The following is a 25,958-nucleotide window of genomic DNA, read 5'->3' as shown; positions in this document are numbered from 1 at the left end:
ACATATGACAGGTTGCTTGATAGAGGGTAGAATTTCTCTTAAAAAGCCACTTTTGTTATGCTTTTTTTTCCTTCAGGAGATCTATGCTGTCATTTACAAGTTGGTAACTTAATTTTAAGAATTTTGTATTTTTGGCAATACAACGTTAAACGACAGTTTACTTCATTATTGAAAGAAATTACTTTTACTTATTGGGTTTCTGTTCATTTTCTCCTTGTATGTAGAAACAAAAAAAACAACAAGAATCTTTCCCGCTTAGTTGTCCGCCCCCATACAGATGCTGTTTACCATGCTTGCTTTTCTGAGGATGGTCAAAGAATAGCTTCTTGTGGAGTTGATAAAACCTTACAGGTAAAACAAATCTCTTGAGAAAAATTGGAAGAGGCATGTACCTGATACTGTGCATATTAGAACATATTTAAATACTAAAATTGAAGAAAATTGTACATTAGAAATAGAGAAATCTAACTCTCTGGAATATTTTATGAAAACTTTCTCTGGAGATTTAAGAGATAGGGTTGTGCATTTTCATTATTTTAAATTTGCCAAGTGGCATGAAAGTACCTTTTACCCTAGCAATAAGTTTCTGTCATCTGTGTACCAGCTAGGGGTAATGAGGAAATGAAAATTGTTAAAAGACATAAGGACTCCCTAGCATAGTGAACTGGGCTTTGATTTAAAAAGTTATTTAATAAAATACTTATTTTAGTACAGGCTCAAGCATAGATTTCTGACTGTAAATAGGAATTGGACTAGATTATTTCTAAGGTGCTTGAAGGAATTTCTTAAGTTCTCATTTCTTTTCAGAATATATGAATGAATGCTTTTCTTTAAATCTGTACTGTACCTTTTGGTTTGGAAGGAAACAGGATCAAATTAGTTAAAACTTTGATTTTCAGACTAGGTTTAGTCTTTATAAGATTATGACTGGAAACCTTATTTTTATATGTGTACTTCATTATTTAAAAAAAAAAGAATTTGCCAAACTAATCTCAAGAACTGAAGCTATACTCTGCTAGCTCTTTTTATTGATATTAAAAACATTTAGCAAGGGATAGTTCTCTATGTTCAGGCATATAAATTCTGACGGATATTTCTGCTGTTTGGACTGTTTTTGCCAACGTTCATTCCTATTGCAAAATAATACTGAATAAAATCTTTAAAAGAAAGATTTTTATTGAATGGTAGCCAGTGGTTTATGGTAAAAAGATTTTATTTTTGCTTGTGCAGGTGTTCAAAGCTGAAACAGGAGAGAAACTTCTGGAAATCAAGGCTCATGAGGATGAAGTGCTTTGTTGTGCATTCTCTGCAGATGACAGATTCATAGCAACCTGCTCAGTGGATAAAAAAGTGAAGGTAGGGAAGTATTTTTCTCTAGAGTTGTAATTACCACAGAATTCATTTTCTTTTTCCATACTAGAGGGACTAGGGTAAGTAGGGATAAAAGACTTGCCTATTGATTACTAACTTGAGGCAAACCAGTTTCAACTGTAAATTAACACTGTCTAAAAAATCTTTTTTTTTAAATGTTTATTTTTGAGAGAGCGTGAGCAAGGGAGGGGCAGAGAGAAGGAGACACAGAATATGAAGCAGGCTGCAGGCTCTGAGCTGTTGGCACAGAGCCTGATGCGGGGCTTGAGCCCATGAATCTTGAGATCATGAACTGAGTCGAAGTCAGATGCGTAACAGGTGCCCCTAATAGTCCTTATTTTTAAGCACCAGCAAAATGCCTAGGTTTCTCAGCCTGAGATATTTACCAGGCAGCTAAGAGAAACAATTACAAATTAATGAATATGTCTGCCATTTATTGATCAGTCTATGAGATACATACCAATTGGAATCTTTGAATGCATTGTGATTGGAAGTATTGCTGCACAAAATTATTGTCTGAGATTGGATTCCTGTTGTAAAATGCTTAGTCTCTGAAGGGCAACCCAGGTTTTTTTTTTTTTAATTAAAAAAAAAAAATTTTTTTTAACGTTTATTTATTATTGAGAGACAGACACAGAGCATGAACAGGGGAGGGATAGAAAGAGGGGAGACACAGAATCTGAAGTAGGCTTCAGGCTCTGAGCTGTCAGCACAGAGCCCGATGTGGGGCTCGAACTCACAAACTATGAGATCATGACCTGAGCCAAAGTCAGTTGCCTAACGAACTGAGCACCCCAGGCGCCCCCCAGGTTTTTAAAAAAAATTTTTTTTAACCTTTATGAACTACATTCACTGCAAATCTAGATGCATGAACAAACTAGCAATTCAGTTACTAGTCTACAAAGTAAATAGAGGAAAAAAAAGTAAACACAGGTTAATTTTTATCTTTGTTATTTTTTTTTCCTTTTTTTCTTTTTTTCTTTTTTTTTTTTAATTCTTTCTTGTCTCGTTCCTAAATTTGGCTTTCTGCCAGAGCATTTATGTGGAATTTAGGAGAGACCGAAGTCCAGGGGAATGTTTTTTTCTGATAAGTGGAGGGGGATCCTCACTTCAGGCTTTAAAAAAATTTTTTTTTAAATTAAATTTTATTTTTTTTATGTTTATTTTTGAGAGAGAGAGAAAGAGCATGAGTGAGGTAGGGCAGAGAGAGAAGGAGACACAGAATCTGAAGCAGGCTCTAGGCTCTGAGCTGTCTGCATAGAACACACGAACTGTGAGGTCATGACCTGAGCCAAAGTTGGACATTTAACTGACTGAGCCACCCAGAAGCCCCAGCCTTTTTCTTTTTTTCTTTTTCTCTTTTCTTTTTCTTTTTCTTTTTTTTTTTTTTTTAAAGAATGTCGTAACTGGTTAGGTGTGTAACTGGGTCTTAGTGGACCTGGGAGCAAGAAAATTGGCTTGGAAGTTTTCCTAGGGTCTGGATCCACTTGAAGAAGACTTTGGAGTTTTCAGACTAAATTCAGGCCTTGGAAAAATCTACTTCTTGATAGAATGGACTCCAAGTGGCTTTACAACCAACTCGTTAATTTACTCCATAGCTTCTACTCTGAGTCAGACTTGGAGTTGGCCATTCCTGTAGTTCCACAGTCAGAGCCAAATGGAGTAAAAGGAAATAACACTGTGTTTCTGCTTTCTAAGTACTCAAAAACAAAACAAGAGGCAGAAATGTGTATTAAATAAAAATAAACTTTTTGGGCCTCTGGGGAGTGCTTTGACAAGATAAAATGTGGGGTGACTGGCTGACTCAATCAGTAGAGCACATGATTCTTCATCTCGGGGTTGTAAGTTTGAGCCCTATTTGGGTATGGAGCTTACTTAAAAATTAAAAACAAAATGCTATAAGAGGCAGATTAGTACCTCTGAAAAGTCCAGAGCCCAGTGAGATTAGATAATTTATTTCTTTCATTTGTTGTTAGATAGAACACACTGCTTAGTTGTCTTACATAGTAACTAAAATGATTATTCTTTTACTTGGGAATTTAACACCTTGTGAAGCTTTATACTGAACACTTTGTTGTATTACATTATCATTTTCTCACTACAACTTGTAAAGTAAGTATTTAACAGATGAGGCAACAAGTTCAGAGATGAAGTCATTTGTCCAGGCTCACATCAACTGATAAGTAATGGAGCCAGGGTTGAAAGCTTAGGTTTCCCTCAGAATCAGAAGCCTTTATTTTTTTCACTGAGCTATTTGTCTTTACTTATTTATTTATAAGTTGAAGTCAGAAATCTTAGCATGTCCTTTATCTCATTAAAAAGAAACTTTTTATTTTTTTAAATTTACATCCAAGTTAGTTAGCATATAGTGCAACAATGATTTCAGGAGTAGATTCCTTAATGCCCCTTACCCATTTAGCCCATCCCCTCTCCCATAACCCCTCCAGTAACCAACCCTCTGCTTGTTCTCCATATTTAAGAGTTTCTTATGTTTTGTCCCCCTCCCTGTTTTTATATTATTTTTGCTTCCCTTCCCTTGTGTTCATCTGTTCTGTGTCTTAAAGTCCTCATATGAGTGAAGTCATATGAGATTTGTCTTTCTCGAATTTCACTTAGCATAATACTCTCTAGTTCCATCCACATAGTTGCAAATGGCAAGATTTCATTCTTTTTGATTGCTGAGTAATTCTCTGTTGTATGTATATACCACATCTTCTTTATCCATTCATCCATCGATGGGCATTTGGGCTCTTTCCATACTTTGGCTGTTGTTGATAGTGCTGCTATAAACATTAGGGTGCATGTTAAACAACAGTGGTGAGTGGACATCCCTGTTGTGTTCCTGATCTCAGGGAGAAAGCTGTCAGTTTTTCCCTATTGAGGATGATATTAGCTGTGGGCTTTTCATAAATGGCTTTTATAATGTTTAAGTATGTTCCTTCTATCCTGACTTTTTCGAGGGTTTTTATTAAGAAAGGATGCTGAATTTTGTCAAATGCTTTTTCTGCATCGATTGACAGGATTATATGGTTCTTATCTTTTTTATTAATGTGATGTATCACATTGATTGATTTGCGAATGTTGAACCAGCCCTGCAGCCCAGGAATGAATCCCACTTGATCATGGCGAATAATTCTTTTTATATGCTGTTGAATTCGATTTGTTAGTATCTTATTGAGAATTTTTGCATCCATATTCATCAGGGATATTGGCCTGTAGTTCTCTTTTTTTACTAGGTCTGGTTTAGGAATTAAAGTAATGCTGACTTCATAGAATGAGTCTGGAAGTTTTCCTTCCCTTTCTATTTTTTGGAATAGCTTGAGAAGGGTAGGTATTATCTCTGCTTTAAATGTCTGGTAGAATTCCCCTGGGAAGCCATCTGGTCCTGGACTCTTATTTGTTGGGAGATTTTTGACAACTGATTCAATTTCTGCGCTGGTTATGGGTGTGTTCAAGCTTTCTATTTCTTCCCGTTTGAGTTTTAGAAGTGTGTGGGTTGTTTAACATAATGTTGGGAGTTCTAGCATCAGCAATCAGACAACAAAAGGAAATCAAAGGCATGAAAATTGGCAAAGATGAAGTTAAGCTTTCACTTTTTGCAGATGACATGATATTATACATGGAAAACCCGACAGACTACACCAAAAGTCTGCTAGAACTGATACATGAATTCAGCAAAGTCGCAGGCTACAAAATCAAAGTACAGAAATCAGTTGCATTCTTATACACTGATAATGAAGCAACAGAAAGACAAATAAACTGATCCCATTCGCAATTGCACCAAGAACCATAAAATACCTAGGAATAAACCTAACCAAAGATGTGAAAGATCTGTATGGTGAAAACTATAGAAAGTTTATGAAGGAAACTGAAGAAATATAAAGAAATGGAAAAATATTCCGTGCTCATGGATTGGAAGAATAAATATTATTAAAATGTCAATACTACCCAAAGCTATCTACACATTCAATGCAATCCCAATCAAAATTGCACCAGCATTCTTCTCGAAGCAAGAACAAGCAATCCTAAAATTTGTATGGAACCACAAAAGGCCCCGAATAGCCAAAGTAATTTTGAAGCAGAAGACCAAAGCAGGAGGCATCACAATCCCAGACTTTAGCCTCTACTACAAAGCTGTAATCATCAAGACAGCATGGTATTGGCACAAAAACAGACACATAGACCAACGGAATAGAATAGAAACCCCAGAACTAGACCCACAAAAGTATGGCCAACTAATCTTTGACAAAGCAGGAAAGAATATCCAATGGAAAAAAGACAGTCCCTTTAACAAATGGTGCTGGGAGAACTGGACAGCAACATGCAGAAGGATGAAACTAGACCAGTTTCTTACACCATTCACAAAAATAAACTCAAAATGGAATAAGGACCTGAATGTGAGACAGGAAACCATCAAAACCCTAGAGGAGAAAGCAGGAAAAAACCTCTCTGACCTCAGCCGTAGCAATTTACTTGACACATCCCCAAAGGCAAGGGAATTAAAAGCAAAAATGAACTATTGGGACCTTGTGAAGATAAAAAGCTTCTGCATAGCAAAGGAAACAATCAACAAAACTAAAAGGCAACCAACAGAATGGGAAAAGATATTTGCAAATGACATATTGGACAAAGAGCTAATATCCAAAATCTATAAAGAGCTCACCAAACTCCACACCCGAAAAACAAATAACCCAGTGAAGAAATGGGCAGAAAACATGAATAGACACTTCTCTAAAGAAGACGTCCAGATGGCCAACAGGCACATGAAAAGATGCTCAACGTCGCTCCTCATCAGGGAAATACAAATCAAAACCACACTGAGATATCACCTCATGCCAGTCAGAGTGGCTAAAATGAACAAATCAGGAGACTATAGATGCTGGAGAGGATGTGGAGAAATGGGAACCCCCTTGCACTGTTGGGAATGCAAACTGGTACAGCTGCTCTGGAAAAGAGTGGAGGTTCCTAAAAAAATTAAAAATAGATCTACCCTATGACCCAGCAATAGCACTGCTAGGAATTTACCCAAGGGATACAGGAGTGCTGATGTATAGGGGTACTTGTACCCCAATGTTTATAGCAGTGCTTTCAACAATAGCCAAATATGGAAAGAGCCTAAATGTCCATCAACTGACAAATGGATAAAGAAATTGTGGTTTATATACACAGTGGAATACTATGTGGCAATGAGAAAGAATGAAATAAGGCCTTTTGTAACAACGTGGATGGAACTGGAGAGTGTTATGCTAAGTGAAATAAGCCATACAGAGAAAGACAGATAACCATATGTTTTCACTCTCATGTGGATCCTGAGAAACTTAACAGAAGTCCATGGAGGAGGGGAAGAAAAAAAAAAAAGGTTAGAGAGGGAGAGAGCCAAACCATAAGAGACTCTTAAAAACGGAGAATAAACTGAGGGTTGATGGGGGGTGGGAGGGAGGGGGAAGTGGGTGATTGGCATTGAGGAGGGCACCTTTTGGGATGAGCATTGGGTGTTGTTTGGAAACCAATTTGACAATAAATTTCATATTAAAAAAAAACATTAGGGTGCATGTGCCCATTTGAAACAGCATACCTGTATCCCTTAGATAAATACCTAGTAATGCAATTGCTGGGTTGTAGGCTAGTTCTATTTTTAATTTTTTGAGGAACCTCCATACTGTTTTCCAGAGTTGCTGCATCAGCTTGCGTTCCCACCAACAATGCAAAAGAGATCCTCTTTTTCCACATCCTCGCCAACATCTGTTGTTGCCTGTGTTGTTAACGTTAGCCATTCTGACAGGTGTGAGGTGGTATCTCATTGTGGTTTTGATTTGAATTTCCCTGATGATGAGTGATGTTGAGCATTTTTTTCATGTGTCAGTTGGCCATCTGGATGTCTTCTTTGGAGAAGTGTCTATTCATGCGTTTTGCCCATTTCTTCACTGGATTATTTGTTTTTTGGGTGTTGAGTTTGATAAGTTCTTTACAGATTTTGGATACCAACCCTTTATCTGATATGTCATTTGCAAATAATCTTCTCCCATTCCGTCTGTTGCCTTTTAGTTTTGCTGATTGTTTCCTTTGCTGTGCAAAGGATGAGGTCCTTTGATGAGGTCCCAATAGTTCATTTTTGCTTTTGTTTCCCTTGCCACTGGAGACGTGCTGAGTAAGGAGTTACTGTGGCCAAGGTCAGAGAGGTTTTTTGCCTGCTTTCTCCTTGAGGATTTTGATGGCTTCCTGTCTTACATTTAGGTGTTTCATCCATTTTGAGTTTATTTTTGTGTATGGTATAAGAAAGTGGTCCAGGTTCATTTTTCTGCATGTCGCTGTCCAGTTTTCCCAGCACCATTTGCTGAAGAGACTGTTTTTATTCCATTGGATATTCTTCCCTGCTTTGTCAAAGATTAGTTGGCCATACGTTTGTGGATCCATTTTTGGGTTTTCTATTTTGTTCCATTGATCTGAGTGTCTCTTTCTGTGCCAGTACCATACTATCTTGATGATTACAGCTTTGTAGTATAGCTTGAAGTCCAGGATTGTGATGCCTCCTGCTTTGGTTTTCTTTTTCAAGATTGCTTTGGCTATCCAGGGTCTTTTCCGGTTCTATACATATTTTAGGATTGTTTGTTCTAGCTCTGTGAAGAATGCTGGTGTTATTTTGATAGGTATTGCATTGAATATGTAGATAGCTTTGGGTAGTGTTGACATTTTAACACTATTTGTTCTTCCTATCCAGGAGCATGGAATCTTTTTCTATTTCTTTGTGTCTTCTTCAATTTCTTTCATAAACTTTCTATAGTTTTCAGTGTATAGATTTTTCACCTCTTTGGTTAGATTTATTCCTAGGTATTTTATGGTTTTTGGTGCAGTTGTAAATGGGATCAATTCCTTGAATTCTCCTTCTTTTGCTTCATTGTTGGTGTATAGGAATGCAACCGATTTCTGTGCATTGATTTTATATCCTGCAACTTTGATGAATTTACGGATCAGTTCTAGCAGTCTTTTGGTGGAATCTTTTGGGTTTTTCATATAAAGTATCATGTGATCCCCAAAGAGTGGAAGTTTGACCTCCTCCTGGCCTATTTGGATGCCTTTTGTTTCTTTGTGTTGTCTGATTGCTGAGGCTAAGACTTCCAAAACGATGTTGAATAACAATGGAGAGAGTGGACATCCTCGTCTTGTTCCTGACCTTAAGGGGAAAGCTCTCAGTTTTCCCCATCCTTTATCTCATTTGATACCTTGAATTGTGTAGGACAGGTATAAGTATCCTCATTTTATAGAAGATTGAACTGTGATGCAGATAAATTAAGGACTTAAGGACACACAAATAATAAATGGTAGAGCCAGGTCTTGGACTTAATCCTTCTGATCTAAAGTCCATTATTCTATACTTCTTATTTATTTAAAGTTTGTTTATTTTGAGAGAGAGAGAGGGAGGGAGGGAGGGAATCCCAAGCAGGCTCTTTGCTGTCAGCGCAGAGCCCAACTTGGGTCTTGATCTTCTGAACCTATCAGATCATGATCTGAGCTGAAATCAAGTGTAGGACTCTCAAATGACTGAGCTACCCACGTGCGCCTTCCATAGTTTTTATAGCAGTTACATCTCTGCCTGCTGTCATTCATATGAACATGTGCAATCTTGCCCTTGAAGAATGTAATGTTTTCATGAGATTCTAATTATGCTATAGAAAGGTCACATGTATACACTTGCAAGTAACTTTTTTTTTAAACCTGGAAAAATACATATTTTAGAGAAGGCAGAGGTGTTCATTAGCCTCATGTCTGGGAAAATCTGCCACAAAACAGGTGATGCTTGTTTGCTCCTCTGTTCTCCCTTTGAAAATAAGGGGTAGTTGTAACTTTTATTTTCTCTATTCTTTTTAGATTTGGAATTCTATGACTGGGGAACTAGTACATATCTATGATGAGCACTCAGAGCAAGTCAATTGCTGCCACTTTACCAACAACAGTCATCACCTTCTCTTAGCCACTGCGTCAAGTGACTGTTTCCTCAAAGTAAGTGTGGATAATGAGAATTACATAGACAAATTTGATAGATGCATTAGAACATTTCTTTTGATTTTCTCATGTATTAATCAGGGTTCTTCTGGTTGCAGTGATAGAAACTTCCATATTAGATTAAGCAAAAAAAAAAAGATATTATTGGTTTATGTAAGTGAAGAGTATAGAGGGAGCATGGCTTCAAGCATAGCTGATTCCAGATGTTTAAATTATGTTCTTAGACTCTACCTCTTATCTCTAGACTTTGTTTCCCTCTTTGTTTGGTTTAGGCGTTGTTCTTTCAGTGTGGCAGGAAATATGGCTGTTCTCACCTCCAGGCTTACATGGGTCTTATAGTTTATAGTCACAGAGGAAGTCATGTTATATATGTGTGTGTGTATGTATATATATATATATATATATATATATGTGTGTGTGTGTGTGTGTGTGTGTGTGTATACATATTATATACATGATATATGTAATACACATATACGTATTATATATATACAACACACATACATACATACATACATACATACATATAGGATCTACTGTTTCCCAGATCCCATAGATTTCATTTTAAAGAAGACTATTTGACTTTGTTTGGCTTATATGCTCATTGTTAAATAATCCTAGTGGCCTGTAGGATGGAATCCGTGGATTGGCCAAGGATCACAAGTGTAGCCATGTAGAAATGGGACAAGTGAGGTGAGGTCAGCTCCACTGAATTATATAAGAGGGGCTTGATTCAAAAGAGAGGTTCTGTTATTAGGAGGAAGAAAAAGAGATGCTGACAGGAAAAAAAAGCTAAAACCAAAAACATATTCATTTCATGTATGTTTGGTAATGCTTTATAATTATAAATTATAAAAGATTTTATCTTTTTTTTGGAGTTTATTTTGAGAGAGAGAGAGCATGTATGCACGAGCAAGCAGGGGAGGGGCAGAAAAAGGAGAGAGAGCGAATTCCAGGCAGGCTCTTTTTTCCCCTGTTAAGTGCCATATTAAAGATAGCTAGATTGAATTTTCTGGGGTCCCAGAAAGATTCACTAACTTCTTTTAGAGTCTTTTTTGGATTGATTTCTGCCCTTCATCCTCCTCCTCCTTTTTTTTTTTTTTTTTTTTGATGTTTATTTTTGAGAGAGTGAGAAAGAGCAAGTACACAAGCTTGGGAGAGCGGGGAGAGGGCAGCAAGACAGGGAGAGAGAATCCTAAGCAGATTCCATGTTGTCAGCACAGAGCTTGACATGGGGCTTGAACTCATGAACCATGAGATCATGACCTGGGCCGAAACCAAGTGTTGGACGCTTAACTGACTGAACCTCCTAGGTGCCCTGTGCCCTTTCTTTTTTAATGTCACACTATCTTTGTAATGGGACATTATATTTTTGGGAAGGTTCAGCAAAACATTTCAGTTTGGAAAACCTCATACATTCTGTTTGACGTTTAAGGTATTTGAACAACTTTAGAAAATATTGAAAGTTTTCCCCCCTATACCCACAGGTTATTTCCCCCAGTAGTTCCTTTCAGACACGTTTCTGGAATCCCCAGGGCCCTGCACAGCTCAGTTTGAAACACTGGATTGGGTTAAAATAACAAACTAACATAGTCTTACAGTCTTAGCTCATTTTTACTCAGATATGCTTTACCCTACTGAATAAACCCACCTCTAAAAAATAAGACTATTGTACTATTTAAGAAAAGCTTTGCTCTATTTGAACAATCCCAGCTCTAAAAACCTAAGACCTTTTGTTATGACTAATTTTTGATGTTTCTTTTTAATATTTTAGAGGGTGAAGAAGTTAATATTTCCTCATTTTAATTACAGACAAAAACCTCTAGGATGTGAGAACAAAGAGAGATCTATGGGGTCTATTGGTTAGTCAACAGTTTTAATTAAGGACAAGTTATGCTTTAAGATCTGCCATACCACACCTGTATTACCATGTAGACAATTAGAACTCACTTCTTGTGTCTCTTGAACTGAGAGAAGCCAATGAAAATATGTAAATCTGGGGGTGCCTGGCTGGCTCAGTTGGTGGAGCTTGCAACTCTTGATCTCAGGGTTGTGGGTTTGAGCCCCATGTTGGGTGTAGAGAATATTTAAAAATGAAATCTTTTTTTTTTTTTTTAATTTTTTTTTTTTTAACATTTATTTATTTTTGAGACAGGGAGAGACAGAGCATGAACAGGGGAGGGTCAGAGAGAGGGAGACACAGAATCTGAAACAGGCTCCAGGCTCTGAGCTGTCAGCACAGAGCCCGACGTGGGGCTCGAACTCACAGACCGTGAGATCATGACCTGAGCCGAAGTCGGCTACTTAACCGACTGAGCCACCCAGGCGCCCCAAAAATGAAATCTTTAAAAAAATATATGTAAAATTGAAGCTGCCCCCATGTAACTTGCCTTATCTGAAAAATTGGATTTACCTAGGACTGGGATAAAAAGGAGTCTAGGATGGAGATGGACATGAAGAATAGGACGTATCTCACTGGTCATTTGCAAAGGATTTTTACCAAGGTTAATCATGGGGATGAATGAGTTCTTCTTCTGTGTTTAATATAGTTAGCATAAATCACCAGAGATGACTAGTCCTTATTTACATTTAAAAAGAAACATTTTTTCTTTAATGTTTATTCATTTTTGAGAGACAGAGCATGAGCGGGGAAGGGGCAGAGAGAGAGGGAGACACAGAATCCGAAGGAGGCTCCAGGCCCTGAGCTGTCAGCACAGAGCCCGACATGGGGCTCGAACTCACAAACTGCAAGATCATGACCTGAACCGAAGTCGGACACTCAACCGACTGAGCCACCCAGGAGCCCCTTTTTAATTTACATTTTATATACTTTTCAAACATATCCAAAAGGAAAGAGTACAATAATGAACCCTTGTGGTATCCATTGTTTAGCTCTAACTGTACTATTATCAGTATTTTGCTAATTTTATTTTATTGTCCTCCCCGGTCCCCCATCCCCATTTTGGGGGGGGGGGGTGGTGGCTGGGGCATGTTGCAACAAATCCCAGGTATTATGTCATTTCACCCAAAATCCTTCAGCATGCGTATCTGAGGTCTTAAACATACATACCATGGCATTATTACCCCTAACATTAACAATGGTTTTGTAATATACCTGGTTTGTGCTTATTTCTCCCCATTATTCTTTTTCTTTTTTTAAGTTTATTTATGTTTAGTAATCTCAACACCCAATGTGGGCTTGGACTCACAACCCCAAGATCAACTGACCCAGTTAGGGGCCCCTTCCCCATTATTCTTAAAAACATACCTTTCTACCATGAGTTTGTTGGAATCAAAATATAAATTTCAGGTGACATTTAGCTGTTCTATGTCTTAAATCCCTTTTAATCTGTAGAAGTTTCCCTTCTCCTCTTTTCTTACGCCATTGATGAGAACTTTAGTCACTTGTCCTGTGGATTCTGAATTTGGTTGGTTGCTTCCTAGAGGTGTTTACTTGGTCTTCAAGCCTATTACATGTCCTGTCAAATGTATTTATGTCTATCTTTGCTATCTTTGTATTTTTTTAGTCATTTTTTAGAGCATTAATAGATTTTAGCCTAGCTAGTATACTCAAGGTTTGCATGGGGAAATCTTAGAAATGACCATTTGGGTAACCTAGCATCTAAAAAAGTTTGGGGATATTTTATTTTACAAATTATTTATTATAGATCTAAGTAAAAATAGTAATGATTCCAAACTACTTTGTTAAAATGGGCAGTGATTAGTTATTTACATAACCTTTGGTCCTTTAATAGATGTAGGTGCTGATCTAAGGGCGGCTCCATTACTTGGTAATCACAATTCACCTTTGTATTTGATACCTTTGTGTTACTATGAACATTTTTCTGTAATTGAAAAAACTTAAATGGGAGGGAAGAAAAAATGTTATGTGGTTTCTAACTTCCTTGTTCAGTACTAGTTTTGTAGTTATCTTTTTATCTTTCTCAAATAGCTGTGGGATTTGACCCAAAAAGAGTGTCGAAATACCATGTTTGGCCACACAAATTCAGTCAATCACTGCAGATTTTCACCAGATGATAAACTTTTGGCTAGTTGTTCAGCTGATGGAACATTAAAGGTATGCTTTTGTTTATCATTAAAATTGGTTGTAATTTTGTAGTTTTATGATTTGGTTATAGAGATAGGTTTCTGTTTTTCACATTTCTACAGGAAGAGCTTCTTTAATTTCCAGGAGCATATTTAATATAACTGTAATTGCTTGTCATAATGATTGTTTATGAATGGTTTACTGCCTTATGGTTTAAAGTTCATATAATTTGAAATCTTAATTTTTTAAGCATATATTCTATTTAAGACTTCATAAAATTGAGACCTGTGGGGTCGAATTTGTAAAGGCCCTGCTTTATTTATTCTTTATTCTCCCTTTTATTTTATATTCTCCTGTTTTTGAGAGCTAGGAAAAAAAGTTTATTCAACCTCCTGAAATCTATAGTCCTAAAAAAAACTAAATTCTTTACATTTTTACCTTCTCAAATAAGATCCAAATCCTACTTTCTTTATTACTCCTGTCTCCACCATCATTCTAGCCTCCTCTTTATTGATTCTCCTTTTTTCCTTTGGTCTTAAGTCCAATCTATCTTTGACCTCCTCATCTTTTTGTCTACTTTTCCCCCTCCCATTCTATAGTGTTTGCTCTGGTTCATGCTGTCATCTCCTTATGTCTGATAGCAGCTTTCTAAGATGTATTCTCCATCCCTCCTAATTCTGGTACAGAACTGCTAGAATAACTTTACCTCTGTTTTCATCTTGCCACTTTAAGCTGGAACACAAAAGTCCCACATTATAAATTGTGATAAACCAGGCTTATCAGGTGCACCTCTGAGTCTCTTTACCTATCATCATTCTGCCACCTCTGTACCTGTTCAGTTTGTTTCTTCTAACACACTTAACACTAACTGTTTTGGGCAAGATAATTTGGGGGCTTATGTCTGGTACTGTTTCCATATATATATTTCAGTAGTTTTTCGGCAGAATTTTGGCCTCCAATTCATTTAACCATATTTAAAAAAACCTTTTTTTACATGTTTATTTATTTTTGAGAGAGAAAGATGCTTAACCTGCTGAGCCACCCAGGTGCCCCTAACCATATTTTTTAATGACCCTTAAACCTTTATGCAAAACCTTCTTCAGGGATGCCTGGGTGGCTCAGTCGGTTAAGTGTCCGACTTCAGCTCAGGTCATGATCTCATGGTTTGGAGTTCGAGCCCTGTGTTGGGCTCTGTGCTGACAGCTCGGAGCCTGGAGCCTGCTTCAGATTCTGTGTCTTCCTCTCTTGGCCCTCTCTCCCTTGCTCACGCTGTCTCTTTCTTTCAAAAATAAATAAATATTTTTTAAAAATTTAAAAACCCACTTCTTCAGAAAGTGTTCTCTTATAGCATCCATGTTTCTGGTTCTGAGTGCACCACCCATCCTTCTATCTATATTTATGTATATTGATAGGAACTGTTCAGTTGATCTTCTCATTTCCACTTGTAAATATGTTGTGCAGTTCAGTTCAATCATTTTCATATGTCTTTGATAAGATTGCATATAGATTTATGATCTGCAGAGACCTTGCATCTTGTACTCTCTGCAGTTCATAGTACAGAATTGTACTCAAAACACACACTCAGTAAATTTTCTTGACATATTTTTTTCCAGAGAAATGCTTGAACCCTCCTGGGCACTATTTTGTTTGTTAGAATCACTAGAGAAGATTCGTTAATGCTGATAGGTAACTCCTAAGTTACAGAAAGTTACAGAAATCTCTTGATGCTGATTCTCTGGTTGAATCTTTGATTTATCTTTGTTGGCTGAAGATAACTTGTTTTGTAGAAATTACTTCAGGGCATCTAGGAACGCTTTCTGGTTAGAATTCTACTTTAAAGAATTTTCTAGCTATTAGTAGATGTTGGGAGCATTCTTAGGTAGAATATTCAAGTAAATAGATTTTGACCTCTATGACATGTTATCTACAAATATTAAATACTGTCTCTTTCTTTAGGACAATCCATATCAGAGGAGGTTTTTCAGAACACATTTGGATGGGTTAAGACAACCCTTTTCTGAGAGATTCTTTTAAGATCTTCTCTTTATGCCCCGTATTTTTTCTTTTTAAAAATTTCATGATAACGTGCTGCGTTGGTGTGGGTTTGTCTTCATTTATTGTGCTTGGCACTTGGTGGCTTCTTTCAATTTGGAAATTCATATACTTCAGTTCTGTAGTCTTCCCTTAATTATTTGATGTAATTTTTCTCTGCTTTTTCTTCTTAGAATGGCTGTCTGTTTTTTTGGTTGTTTTCTTATTTTTCTGTCCTTCTCTTTGTCTATTTGCCCTCCTTTCTGGAAGATTTCTTTAGCTTTATTTTCTAGCTTTATTTTCTAATCCTTCTATTGGATTTTTAATTTCTCTTGTCGTATCTTAAAGTACTCATTCTTATGATCAGTTTCCTTTTTGATTTTATACTATATTTGTCATAGATGGAGTTTCTTTACTCTTTTTGTGGTGTTAACAGTTTTTTATTTTTTATTTTGTAAATATATATTTTAAGAGCTGCATCTTTTTTTTTAAGTTTGTTTATTTTGAGAGAGAGAGCATGTACACAAGTGGTGGAGGGACAGAGAGAGAGGGAGAGAGAGAGAATCCCAAGCAGGCCCTGCACTGTTAGCACAGTGCCCAATGTGGGGCTCAATCTCAGGAATCATGAGATCATGACCTGAGCCGAAATCAAGAGTTGGATGTTAACCAACTGAGCCACCCAGGTGCCCTTGTGAATAGTATTTTTTTAAATTTCATATTCCTGTATAGTTGCTGTTTTCTTTGTTGGTTTCAGTTTCTGTCTGTATTTTAGAGGTATACGTCTGCTATCTGATCCTTGGGTATAGCTACAGATGTTTTCTGACTTACGATGGTTGACTTAGGATTTTTCAACTTTATGATGGTGTAAAAGTGATATACCTTCAGTAGAAACTGTACCTCGAATTTTGAATTTTAATCTTTCCCTTGGATAACGATATGCAGTCTGATACTGGTGATGTTGGGCAGTGACAGGGAGCCGCAGCACCCAGTCAGCCATGAGATCACAAGGGTGAACAAGGGTGATACACTTACAGCCTTTCTATATCTGTATCGCCATTCTCTTTTTTGCTTTCTCTACAGTATTTAATAAATTACAGGAGATATTCAACATTTTATTATAAAATAGGTTTTGTTAGATGATCTTTGCCAGCTTTTGGCTAATGTAAGTGTTCTGAGCACATTTAAGGTAGGCCAGGCTAAGCTATGGTGTTCAGTAGGTTAGGCATATTAAATGCATTTTCAAATTATGATATTTTCAAGTTATGATGGGTTTATTGGGATGTAACCCCATGGTTAAGTTGAGGAAGATCTGTATATGTATTAGATATATAAATCCTGCTCCTATTTAGGAGTGTAGCACCAAAAAGCTGATAGGGAATTGTAACCTTGCTTATTATGAGTTTCCCTGAAGGGTTGTCTGGGAAACTTCTAATGTCAGACTTTTTAGATCTTTCCTCTTGATCTCGTTGGATATTCAGAGAAAAATCTTTAGTCTCCTACCTCTAGGGTATAAGTCTGGTTGGCAAGTTCTGAGACGATGTTGAGGTAGAGATCTCAAAATTTGGAATATAGACTTTCTTTTAATTTCCCAATTTTCAGAATGATGACTTTGCTCTCAACTGTGATGGGTCTAGAAAAACCCTCTACTCTTCAGCCAAAGTAGGGACACAGCAACCTGGATTGCATAGTTTGGGAGGGGGTTTCAAGGGATTTGTAGTGATTTCTCTTGATTTAGCTCTACCCTTAGAAGGTACCCAGTGCAACACTTCCTTCGCCTTTTAGGAGTTCTGTGGTATGAATTGGGCTGCTTCTTGGCTTTCCCTGTGGTGGGCTCAGGACTCAGTATTTAGGAGTCTCCTTATTGCTTGCCTTTTTGCTTTTTACCCTTTATAGTTTTGTTGCTATTATCTCTTTCTCCTTTCTCCTTTGCCTTGTGAACTATGCCTATGGAGAAAAGTTCTCTTTACTGTTCTTTTATGTGGTTTTGGGAGGGTATGAAGATGAATGTTTGTATTCTATCTACATCTTTAATCTGAATCCTATTTCCTTCAGTAACACTATTGTTTCTACTCAGCTATGCTTGAAACATGAGAAGAATCTGTCTTTTCACTTAAAATGCATTTTTTGATTATTTAGTGAATACTTAATATGTGTCAGACACTGCACGAGGCATTTGGGTTTTAAATACTAAAAAGAAAAAAACAAACAAAACATGAAATATTTCCTGGCCTGAAGTTGTTCAAATTCCAGTTGGAGAAAGTGGTAAGGGAATAGACAAGCTGTGGAAATGGCAAAGGTGCTCTGAGAACAGATGAGGGTTGTGTCCAGATGTGTTCAGGCACCTGGTGCTGCACCCAAACTGTAACCTTTTCTCCTTTTTCATGATCTTTGTTATCCCATTTTATGTGTCACTTTAGCTTATGATGACCCTTTAGCCGAGAGTCTAGGCCATAGAGTGTTCCTTTTGTCTTTTTAGTGTTGAAAATCTCTCCATCCTAAGTTGTAGGCTAATCTTCAGGGAGGAGACTGAGATGTCCACCTCTGCAAAAACTGTTCCCTCAAGCCCACAGCTTGGGTCTAGCATTTCCACTGTGCTTTATCTTTTCCTCTCAAATGACACATCCGATGTACTTTGTCTTAGAGTCACTTATGGGCTTGTCTTACCTCCTTTAATGGCCTGTAAACTCCTTGAGAGAGAGGTATCTATACCTGATTTATTTATGTAATCTTCCAAATGATGAGCATAGTGGTTAATGTGTTCACAATGATAAACCTTTTTTGTGTCCCTTCAAATCAAAGTAAGACTTCTCCAAACTCGAAAGAAAAAAGTGTTAAAAGTCTTCAGGGACAGGATTTTGATATCATGTGTGAGTATCAAAATGTGATTGTAGAGCATAGAGCAGTAGCAGCAGGGGAGAGACATTATTGCACTCTTGGTGAGAACTGCCGTGTTTGTGGCAGCTTTCCCACAGTGCTATTAAGGCAGTATCGTTAGCTAGTTCGTGCTGATACAGTGACGTGTAGTAAGCAGAGGTCCTGTAAAATGATGTTGGATAACAGCATCTCAAGGTCAAAGTCTTCGCAAAGCTGTTGCCTTCTGAGAGGATGAAGAACTGTAAAATTATTTCCTGCCCCAAATGGCTCTGTAATCTTTTAAGCATTTTTCAGGGTATCATGTTGATAAGCATGTGTTTTTCAGGCCCTGTTGATAAACTGTTTCAAAATGTGACTTTTATTTAAAATTGCCATGTAAACCACACAAAGCCCAAGGTGCACATGGGCCCTTGATACAGTATAGTGACTTGCTTAAAATCAAATGCTTGTATTTACTTGGTCCCTCGATGTGTGGAATTTCATCATTCATTGGATAGGAGCTGAAGTCAGGTCCAGATGCAGAATGTAGTTTAGACAGGTTTAATGAAATTGGGTTTTGTTAGGTTCGTTCTTTCTTACTTTCTTTCTTTTTTCTTTTTTTTTTTTTTATGTTTATTTCTGAGACAGAGACAGAGCATGAGTGGGGGAGGGGGCAGAGAGAGAGACACAGAATCAGAAGCAGGCTCCAGGCTCTAAGCTGTCAGCACAGAGCCCGACGAGGGGCTCAAACTCACAAACTGTGAGATAATGATCTGAGCTGAAGTCGGTCGCTCAACCGACTGAGCCACCCAGGTGCCCCCTTTCTTTCTTTTTTAAATCCCGGCAGTGGTGGCTTGGGAAGCAATGTGATTTCTCATATATGTAGTTGATGTGACTGAAACTTCTGGCATTTATGTATAGGCTTTTTTTTTTTTTTTCCTCTTTAAGTACCAAGGAAGGCTATTTTATTATCTGATGTCTTTTACTTCATCCACTTTATCCACATTTGTTGCAAGGGTAAAGGTTTTGGTATTGGTTATATTCCTTAGTGTATATAATGTGCCTCTAAACTTGAGATTTAAATTTTTTTTTTTTTACATTTATTTATTTTTGAGAAACAGAGACAGAGCATAAGTTGGGTAGGAGCAGAGAGAGAATGAGACACAGAATCCGAAGCAGGCTCCAGGCTCTGAGCTGTCAGCACAGAGCCCGACATGGGGCTCGAACTCAACAAACCGTGAGATCATGACCTGAGTTGAAGTCAGACGCTTAACTGACTAGGTGCCCCTCTAAACTTGAGCTTTAAAAATGTGCTTGGTCAAACAAACCTGGTTTTACTTTGGAGGTGTTCTTTGGAAGCTGAGTTAAAGCCTAAGAAGCAGGTTTTTTGTTTTTTTGTTTTAATTTTTAATTAAACAAAATTTTTTTTTTGGTCGTCCTTGACCAACCCTTGGTCTGGGCATGGTAGTCATTATCACTTGTGAAGCTCGGTTGCTGTTTAAGGCCAAGGGGAGTGGAGATGGGTCTTCTTGAAGGCCTTTGTCTTTTGTGCCGCTTAAGTGTATGGTCCCACAAACACATAAGGTGCCTTGCTTCCTTTTAGCATATTCTTTGTTTTTATTTTCAGGGACTTCCTTATGTCCCTGGATACTCTTGCTACGTTTATAACTTAGCTTAGACTGGGCCTTGTGTGGTGTCCAGGTTGTGCATACAGTAGATAGATGGGAAGCAAACTTCATGCCTGGCACAGCAGAGGGCAGCAGTGGCAAATCGTGAGTCTCACCTTTCTTCCTGTTCTCATTCTTATTGTCACCACCTAATCTTTAGCTTCCTCCACACCATGCAAGGGTTTTTTAGCATTTAGTTTTACATTCTGCATTTTGCATTTCAGGCAGTGCTTCTAGTTTTTTTTTTTTCTTTTTAGGAAGGTGCTGAATGAAACTGGAGTACTTAATTTGAAAGCTTTATAAAAAGTCACACATAAGTGAAAACAGTTCATTAGAAAAAGTGAATAATTTGTATGACATTTAATCCCGGTAGAATTCTAGATGTGTGATTTGAGATTAAAACAAACTTAAACTTTTTTTTTTTTTTAATTTTTACAATCTGAAGCTTTGGGATGTGAAATCAGCAAACGAGAGGGAAAGCATTAATGTGAAGCAATTCTTCCTAAATTCAGAGGAGCCTCAAGAGGATATGGAAGTGATAGTGAAATGTTGTTCATGGTCTGCTGATGGTGCTAGGATAATGGTGGCAGCAAAAAATAAGATCTTTGTAAGTATCCATATTTTAACAAGCCAAAATTAGCCTGATTTAAAGAAAATGAAAACATCTATTGATTTTTGCATTTTATACTGTTTATTGATATAAATAATAAAGTATAGCTATATGATTTTGGGTAGGCTCCCTAACTTCTTAGTTCTCAGAATTGTGTTCTAGGGGATGTTGATTGGCTTTGTGTGGAAAGGTTTCCATGGTCACACAGGTTTGAGAAATGTGTGTTCCTTTCCTTATTAGAGTCAGTGTATACTAACATACCTGAGGCCTCCATAAGTCCTATAATACAAAAATAATTTATGTTGGTTAGTCCAGTGTTTCTCAAATAGATTTAAAATATGGAATACTTTCTGTATCACTTTTTTTTTTTTTGTTACAATTTTGAATACATTGATTTAGGTGATTTTCAAAGTGCTTCCTTACTCCTCAAATTTATGATTTGGTGACTGTGATAGAAAAACTTATCAACAACTGAAGAATATTGTGAGATTTCTATGATGTAAATGAGGACAATATGTTAAAATAGTGAATGACAAGGAAATGTAGTAATAGCTTATATTTGTAGTATTCAGGGTGCTCTCACATGTTTCTCTTGATATAAATGTCCAAGAGATGCAGCAGATTACAATATACCTATGCTAATAATGAGGCAGCTGAGGTTCAGAGCAGCCAAATAATTTGTCCCAAGTTATACCATGGATTTGGAAAGATAGATATTCTGATTTATGGCTCAGGGACATTTCATTCTAATAGTAATTTTAAAAGACTTGATAAGAGATACTACAGTTCTATTTTCAGCTTTATTGAGGTACAGTTGACGAAATTGTAAGATATTTAAGGTATACATGTGTGAATTAATATGTGTATGCATTGTAAAAGGATTCTCCCCACAAGGAGTTAAATAACATATCTATCACTTCACGTATTTACCTTCTGTGTGTGTGTGTGTGAGAGAACATTTAATTTCTACTCTTAGCAAATTTCAGTTATACCATACAGTGTTATCAACTGTAGTTACCGTCTTATACATTAGATTCTCAGATCACATTTATCTTGAACGGAAAGTTCATATCCTTTTACCAATCTCTTCCTATTCTCCACACCCAAGATAGTGCAATTTAATCATTTATTTATCTATCTATCTATTTATTTATGTGAATGTTTTATTTAATCATTTTTGTTTACAACCGAAACTCTGGGAATTCTAAATTAACATCCTTGCGTGTGAGCTTCTTATAGACACCAGAGAAAGTTTCAATCTTGTGTTCCACATTGTTCTGCTGTGCTTTATCCAAATGAACCTTTATGAGTCATCCAATTTCACATGGTTCTCTTGCTCACAATTTCGCTTGAGAAAATCAAGTCCTCCAGGATCGTGTCATGCATGGCTGTCAAAGTGTGGCTGCTGGGTCACTTTTCCTTATTTTTAATATGGTTTTTTCGAGTTGACGTAGGTAGAATTCTCTCAGCAATAAAGACAGTGTGCTTTCACTGAACTTTTTCTCCAATTCACAGACTAGCTAGACTTAGATTTTTCTGGAAAGATTTCATTTGAGGAACAGGAACAAAGATGATGATAGCTTTCTGACAACTACTAACTTCAATTTCCTTGGCTGCTGTTATATTCAGCTACCTTAGCTGGGCTTGGAGGTTTGAGTCCATCTCCAGCTCAAGGAGAGCCTGGGAGATGTCGCACTTGAACTTGTCCAGCTTCTCGCCATTGGGCTTCATGATTTTTGCACTTGAACTGAACACTCTTGCACTCTTCTTCTTCTTGAACTTGCACTCTTCTTGGTGAGAGTGCTAGCTTAGGAAGAGGCCTTTAAGTCTCTTGAGAGCTCCTCAAATCCCCTGAGATAGTACAATTTTAAAGAATATAACTGAAATATACTGTATATTTACATAAAAACTGACTGAGGGCCCATTTATATTGTTTTTGATCTAGTCATTGATCTGTGACCCTTCGATCTTTGTTGCATGTCGGTTTATACTCCTTTAGCATGCAATTGAAGAAAAAAATAGCAAACTTTTTAAAGTTTGTTAAAATTTGTAGGAACAGAAAAGGAACCATTGCATTTATAAGATTTGAAGATTAAAAAATTTTTTGTTGTAAAATATATCTATGTAAAATCTGCTACTTTAGCCCATTTTTAAATGTATAATTCAGTAATATTAATTACATTCACAGTGTTGTGTAACTCAGCACTGTTTGCAAAACTTTTTCTTCACCCCCAAACAAATTCTGTAACCAGAAACTAGTAACTGCCCATTCCTCTCTGCCCCCAACCCCTGGTAACCTTTAATCTATGAATTTGCCTGTTCTGGATATTTCATATAAGTGGAATCATATAATATTGGTCCTTCTGTATCTGGCTCATTTCATTTAGCGTAATATTTTCAAGGTTCATCCATGTTGTAGCATATATAAACTTCATTCCTTTTTATTGTCAAATAATATTCCATCATATGGATATACCACGTTTTGTTTATGCATTCATTTGTTGATGGACACTTGGGTGTTTTCACCTTTTGGCTGTTGTGAATAATGATACAGTGATCATGGTGTACAAGTATCTGTTTGAACCTCCACTTTCAAATCTTTTGTGTACACACCTAGGCATAGAATTACTGGGTAATTCTAAATTAGCTTTTTTGAAGAACCACCAAACTATCTGCACCATTTTGTATTCCTGCTAGTAGTGTTACAGGGGTTCCACTTTTTTCTTGCCAAACCTTGTTATTTGCCATTTTTTAAAAAATTATAACCATCCTATTAGGTGTGAAGTGGTGGTATCTAATGGTTGTTTGACTTACATTTCCTTAATGACTAATGGTGTTAAGCAGAATTTGAACATTTTAAAAGATCTGTTCCAGTGATAGAAGAAAACAACTTTATATTGCATGAAATATGTTTTTGTTTTAAAAATCTAGACGAGGTTTTTATTTTACCTGCTAAAATAAAAGTACCCTAAAATTACCCTTAATTACATGTAGATCCCTATTTCTTACTCTCTGGTTTCTCCATTCTCCTTCTTCTGGTTTCTTTCAAACTCTTTTGTTGGCCTATTCCAATTGTTAGGGCTTTACCTTTTTACCACTTAGTAATTGGTGGTAATAGGACAGATGCCTATTTCATACATGCTCAGTTTCCTCTGTCACCCTCCACCATTAATTTTTAAGAACAATCTATCCTGGAAAACTATATTTTAAATATGGTTTACTATCTTTTGTTGTTGGCCCCCGATGCTGTGCTGCTTACCATCTGTGCATACTTGCAGGGCTGTGTGCATATTTATGGCTCCCGCTGGAAGCTTTTTTTTTTTTTTCCCTCCTAAAGACTATACCTTGGTCTTAAATCACAATACTATATATTGCTATGAATGTTTTTATCGTTTAGCAAAAACTTCAGAAGAGCATATTCAACATTTAAAAATTTTTCAAAAGTTGAAATGAAGCTTGTATTACACAAAAATAGCTTTTTTTAATTCAAAAATGGGAAAATGATCAAAATGGAATAATTTGATAGCACTGAAGAGAAATAGAAATGGTTGAACTAATTTAATTTTAGCAAGCCTCTGCTCTATATTATTTTGATCATCTTCATTTATGAGTATCCATTTTCCTCTTTTGAATAAATAAGCATTCAGGAGAACTTCTCTGTATGTTAATTTGGCTAGTCCATTCATTTATTCACAAAGGTTTTATTTCTCCCTAGGTCAGCTTGAGACATCATCCATGATAAATTTTTCTTTTTTAATGTTTATTTTTAATTTTTTAATTTTTTTAATGTTTATTTTTGAGAGAGAGAGAGAGAACTTGAGCGAGTGGGGAGGGGCAGAGGGAGAGAGAGACAGAATCCGAAGCATGCTCCAGGCTTCTGTCAGCACAGAGCCTGATGTGGGGCTCAAGCTCATGAACCATGAGATCATGACCTGAGCTGAAGTCTGATGCTTAACTGACTAAGCCACCCAGGTGCCCTGATAAATTTTTCTTGATAGGAAACATGTTACAAGTATTTTAAAAGTATGTGTATATTGATTTATATCTTATTTATGACTGTTAACTATCAGTAATTGTGTTTTGTCAGGACTTATAAATTTATATTCAGTTTGAATATAGCTTATTTTTAAAAGTATTTTATTTTCATAGGTAACCTATTTTATGTTGACAGCTTTTTGACATTCATGCCAGTGGCCTGTTGGCAGAAATCCATACAGGCCATCATAGCACCATCCAGTACTGTGACTTCTCCCCACAAAATCACTTGGCAGTGGTGGCTTTGTCCCAGTGCTGTGTAGAGGTGAGTAGTTCACTTACTCTGTGAAGTTTGAGTCTCCAGAGGTACAAGGATGCCAAAGAATGGGCTACTTAAACCATTAACTACTGAGGATGTTTGAGAAATAAGTGAGTGGCTGTATTAATTTTTTCAAAAACAGTGAGTTCCTTATATTTGTTTTCCAAAGATGGATTAGTTTTTCCAAGCTTTGTTACTATTTATTTCTTGAGTGGGTCTTACCATCAGGTAATTTGGAGACCCTTGTGATGACAGTCTAAGAAGGTGGGTATGGGCTTTTATCTGGAAAATAGACAAATCCACTTGGTTCACAGGGTCTTCTCAAAGGAAGCTTGACTACTGCAAGCACTTCTTTAGTGTTCTGTGCTTATTTCAGCAATTTTTAGTGAGTTTGACAATCTTGCCCCTTACTGTGAAGATGTTGGGGAGAGTTTCTGAGCTATAGCCCTTCAGCATGGAGGTATCTTCAGCATGGAGATGTCTTCAGCATGGAGATATAATAGGTGAGAGTGAGTGGGTAAGCTCTGTAAGGTCTGCTTACCTCCAAGTACAGAAGCAATGCAACTAACACTGAAGAACTTCCCTGCCGAGAATCTTCCCATTGGAAGCAGAGGCAGTGAGTGTGGGCAGGCTCCAGTCCTATTTGAAATGATGGGAAGAAGTAGGTGCTGTGGGCAGTGTTCTTGTCAGCGGAGTCCTTGAATTGAAAAATTCAGATGTGCTAGATCTTTCACCTTATCTATAGATCCTCAAGGTAGATGTGGTTGGAAATTTCCTCTTTGTGGGTTTTTGTCAGGATTTTAGAAGGAGTGGAGGAGCAACTCTTCTTTCAGCCTTTTCTGTCACTTCTAAAATCCCTACCCTTTCCTATTAGAAAGCTTGAGGAAACATTGTCCTTTTTCCTAAAATGGGGGCTCTAATAAATGATGGGGTAGAATTAGAAGGGAAAAGGGAAGGATTTTCAATGGAGATTTATTAGTTATGGAACCATTGTCATTTGTGGCCTTTAGCTTTGTATGTCCACAAGAGCTTGGACTCTAGTGATAAGGCAAAGAAAATTTCATACAATTAATTTGTAACCAT

At 37.0% G+C, this 25,958-nt stretch overlaps 1 protein-coding gene across 1 annotated transcript in view; it reads left to right on the top strand.

Annotated features, from left to right (window-relative positions):
* APAF1 (apoptotic peptidase activating factor 1) overlaps positions 1 to 25,958 on the top strand; it is an 84,840-nt gene that overhangs the window by 28,226 nt on the left and 30,656 nt on the right. The window contains 6 exon segments of the mRNA XM_053895318.1: positions 47 to 351; positions 1,231 to 1,356; positions 9,238 to 9,369; positions 13,325 to 13,450; positions 20,417 to 20,578; positions 24,753 to 24,881. Of these exon segments, the coding sequence (XP_053751293.1) occupies positions 47 to 351; positions 1,231 to 1,356; positions 9,238 to 9,369; positions 13,325 to 13,450; positions 20,417 to 20,578; positions 24,753 to 24,881 (980 nt within the window).

The sequence above is a fragment of the Panthera pardus genome, unplaced genomic scaffold (assembly GCF_024362965.1).
Source record: "Panthera pardus isolate Hobbes unplaced genomic scaffold, ASM2436296v1 HiC_scaffold_6, whole genome shotgun sequence".
Taxonomy (NCBI): domain Eukaryota; kingdom Metazoa; phylum Chordata; class Mammalia; order Carnivora; family Felidae; genus Panthera; species Panthera pardus.
The sequence above is the reverse complement of the archived record's forward strand: the minus strand, read 5'-3'. Positions and strand labels throughout refer to the sequence as shown.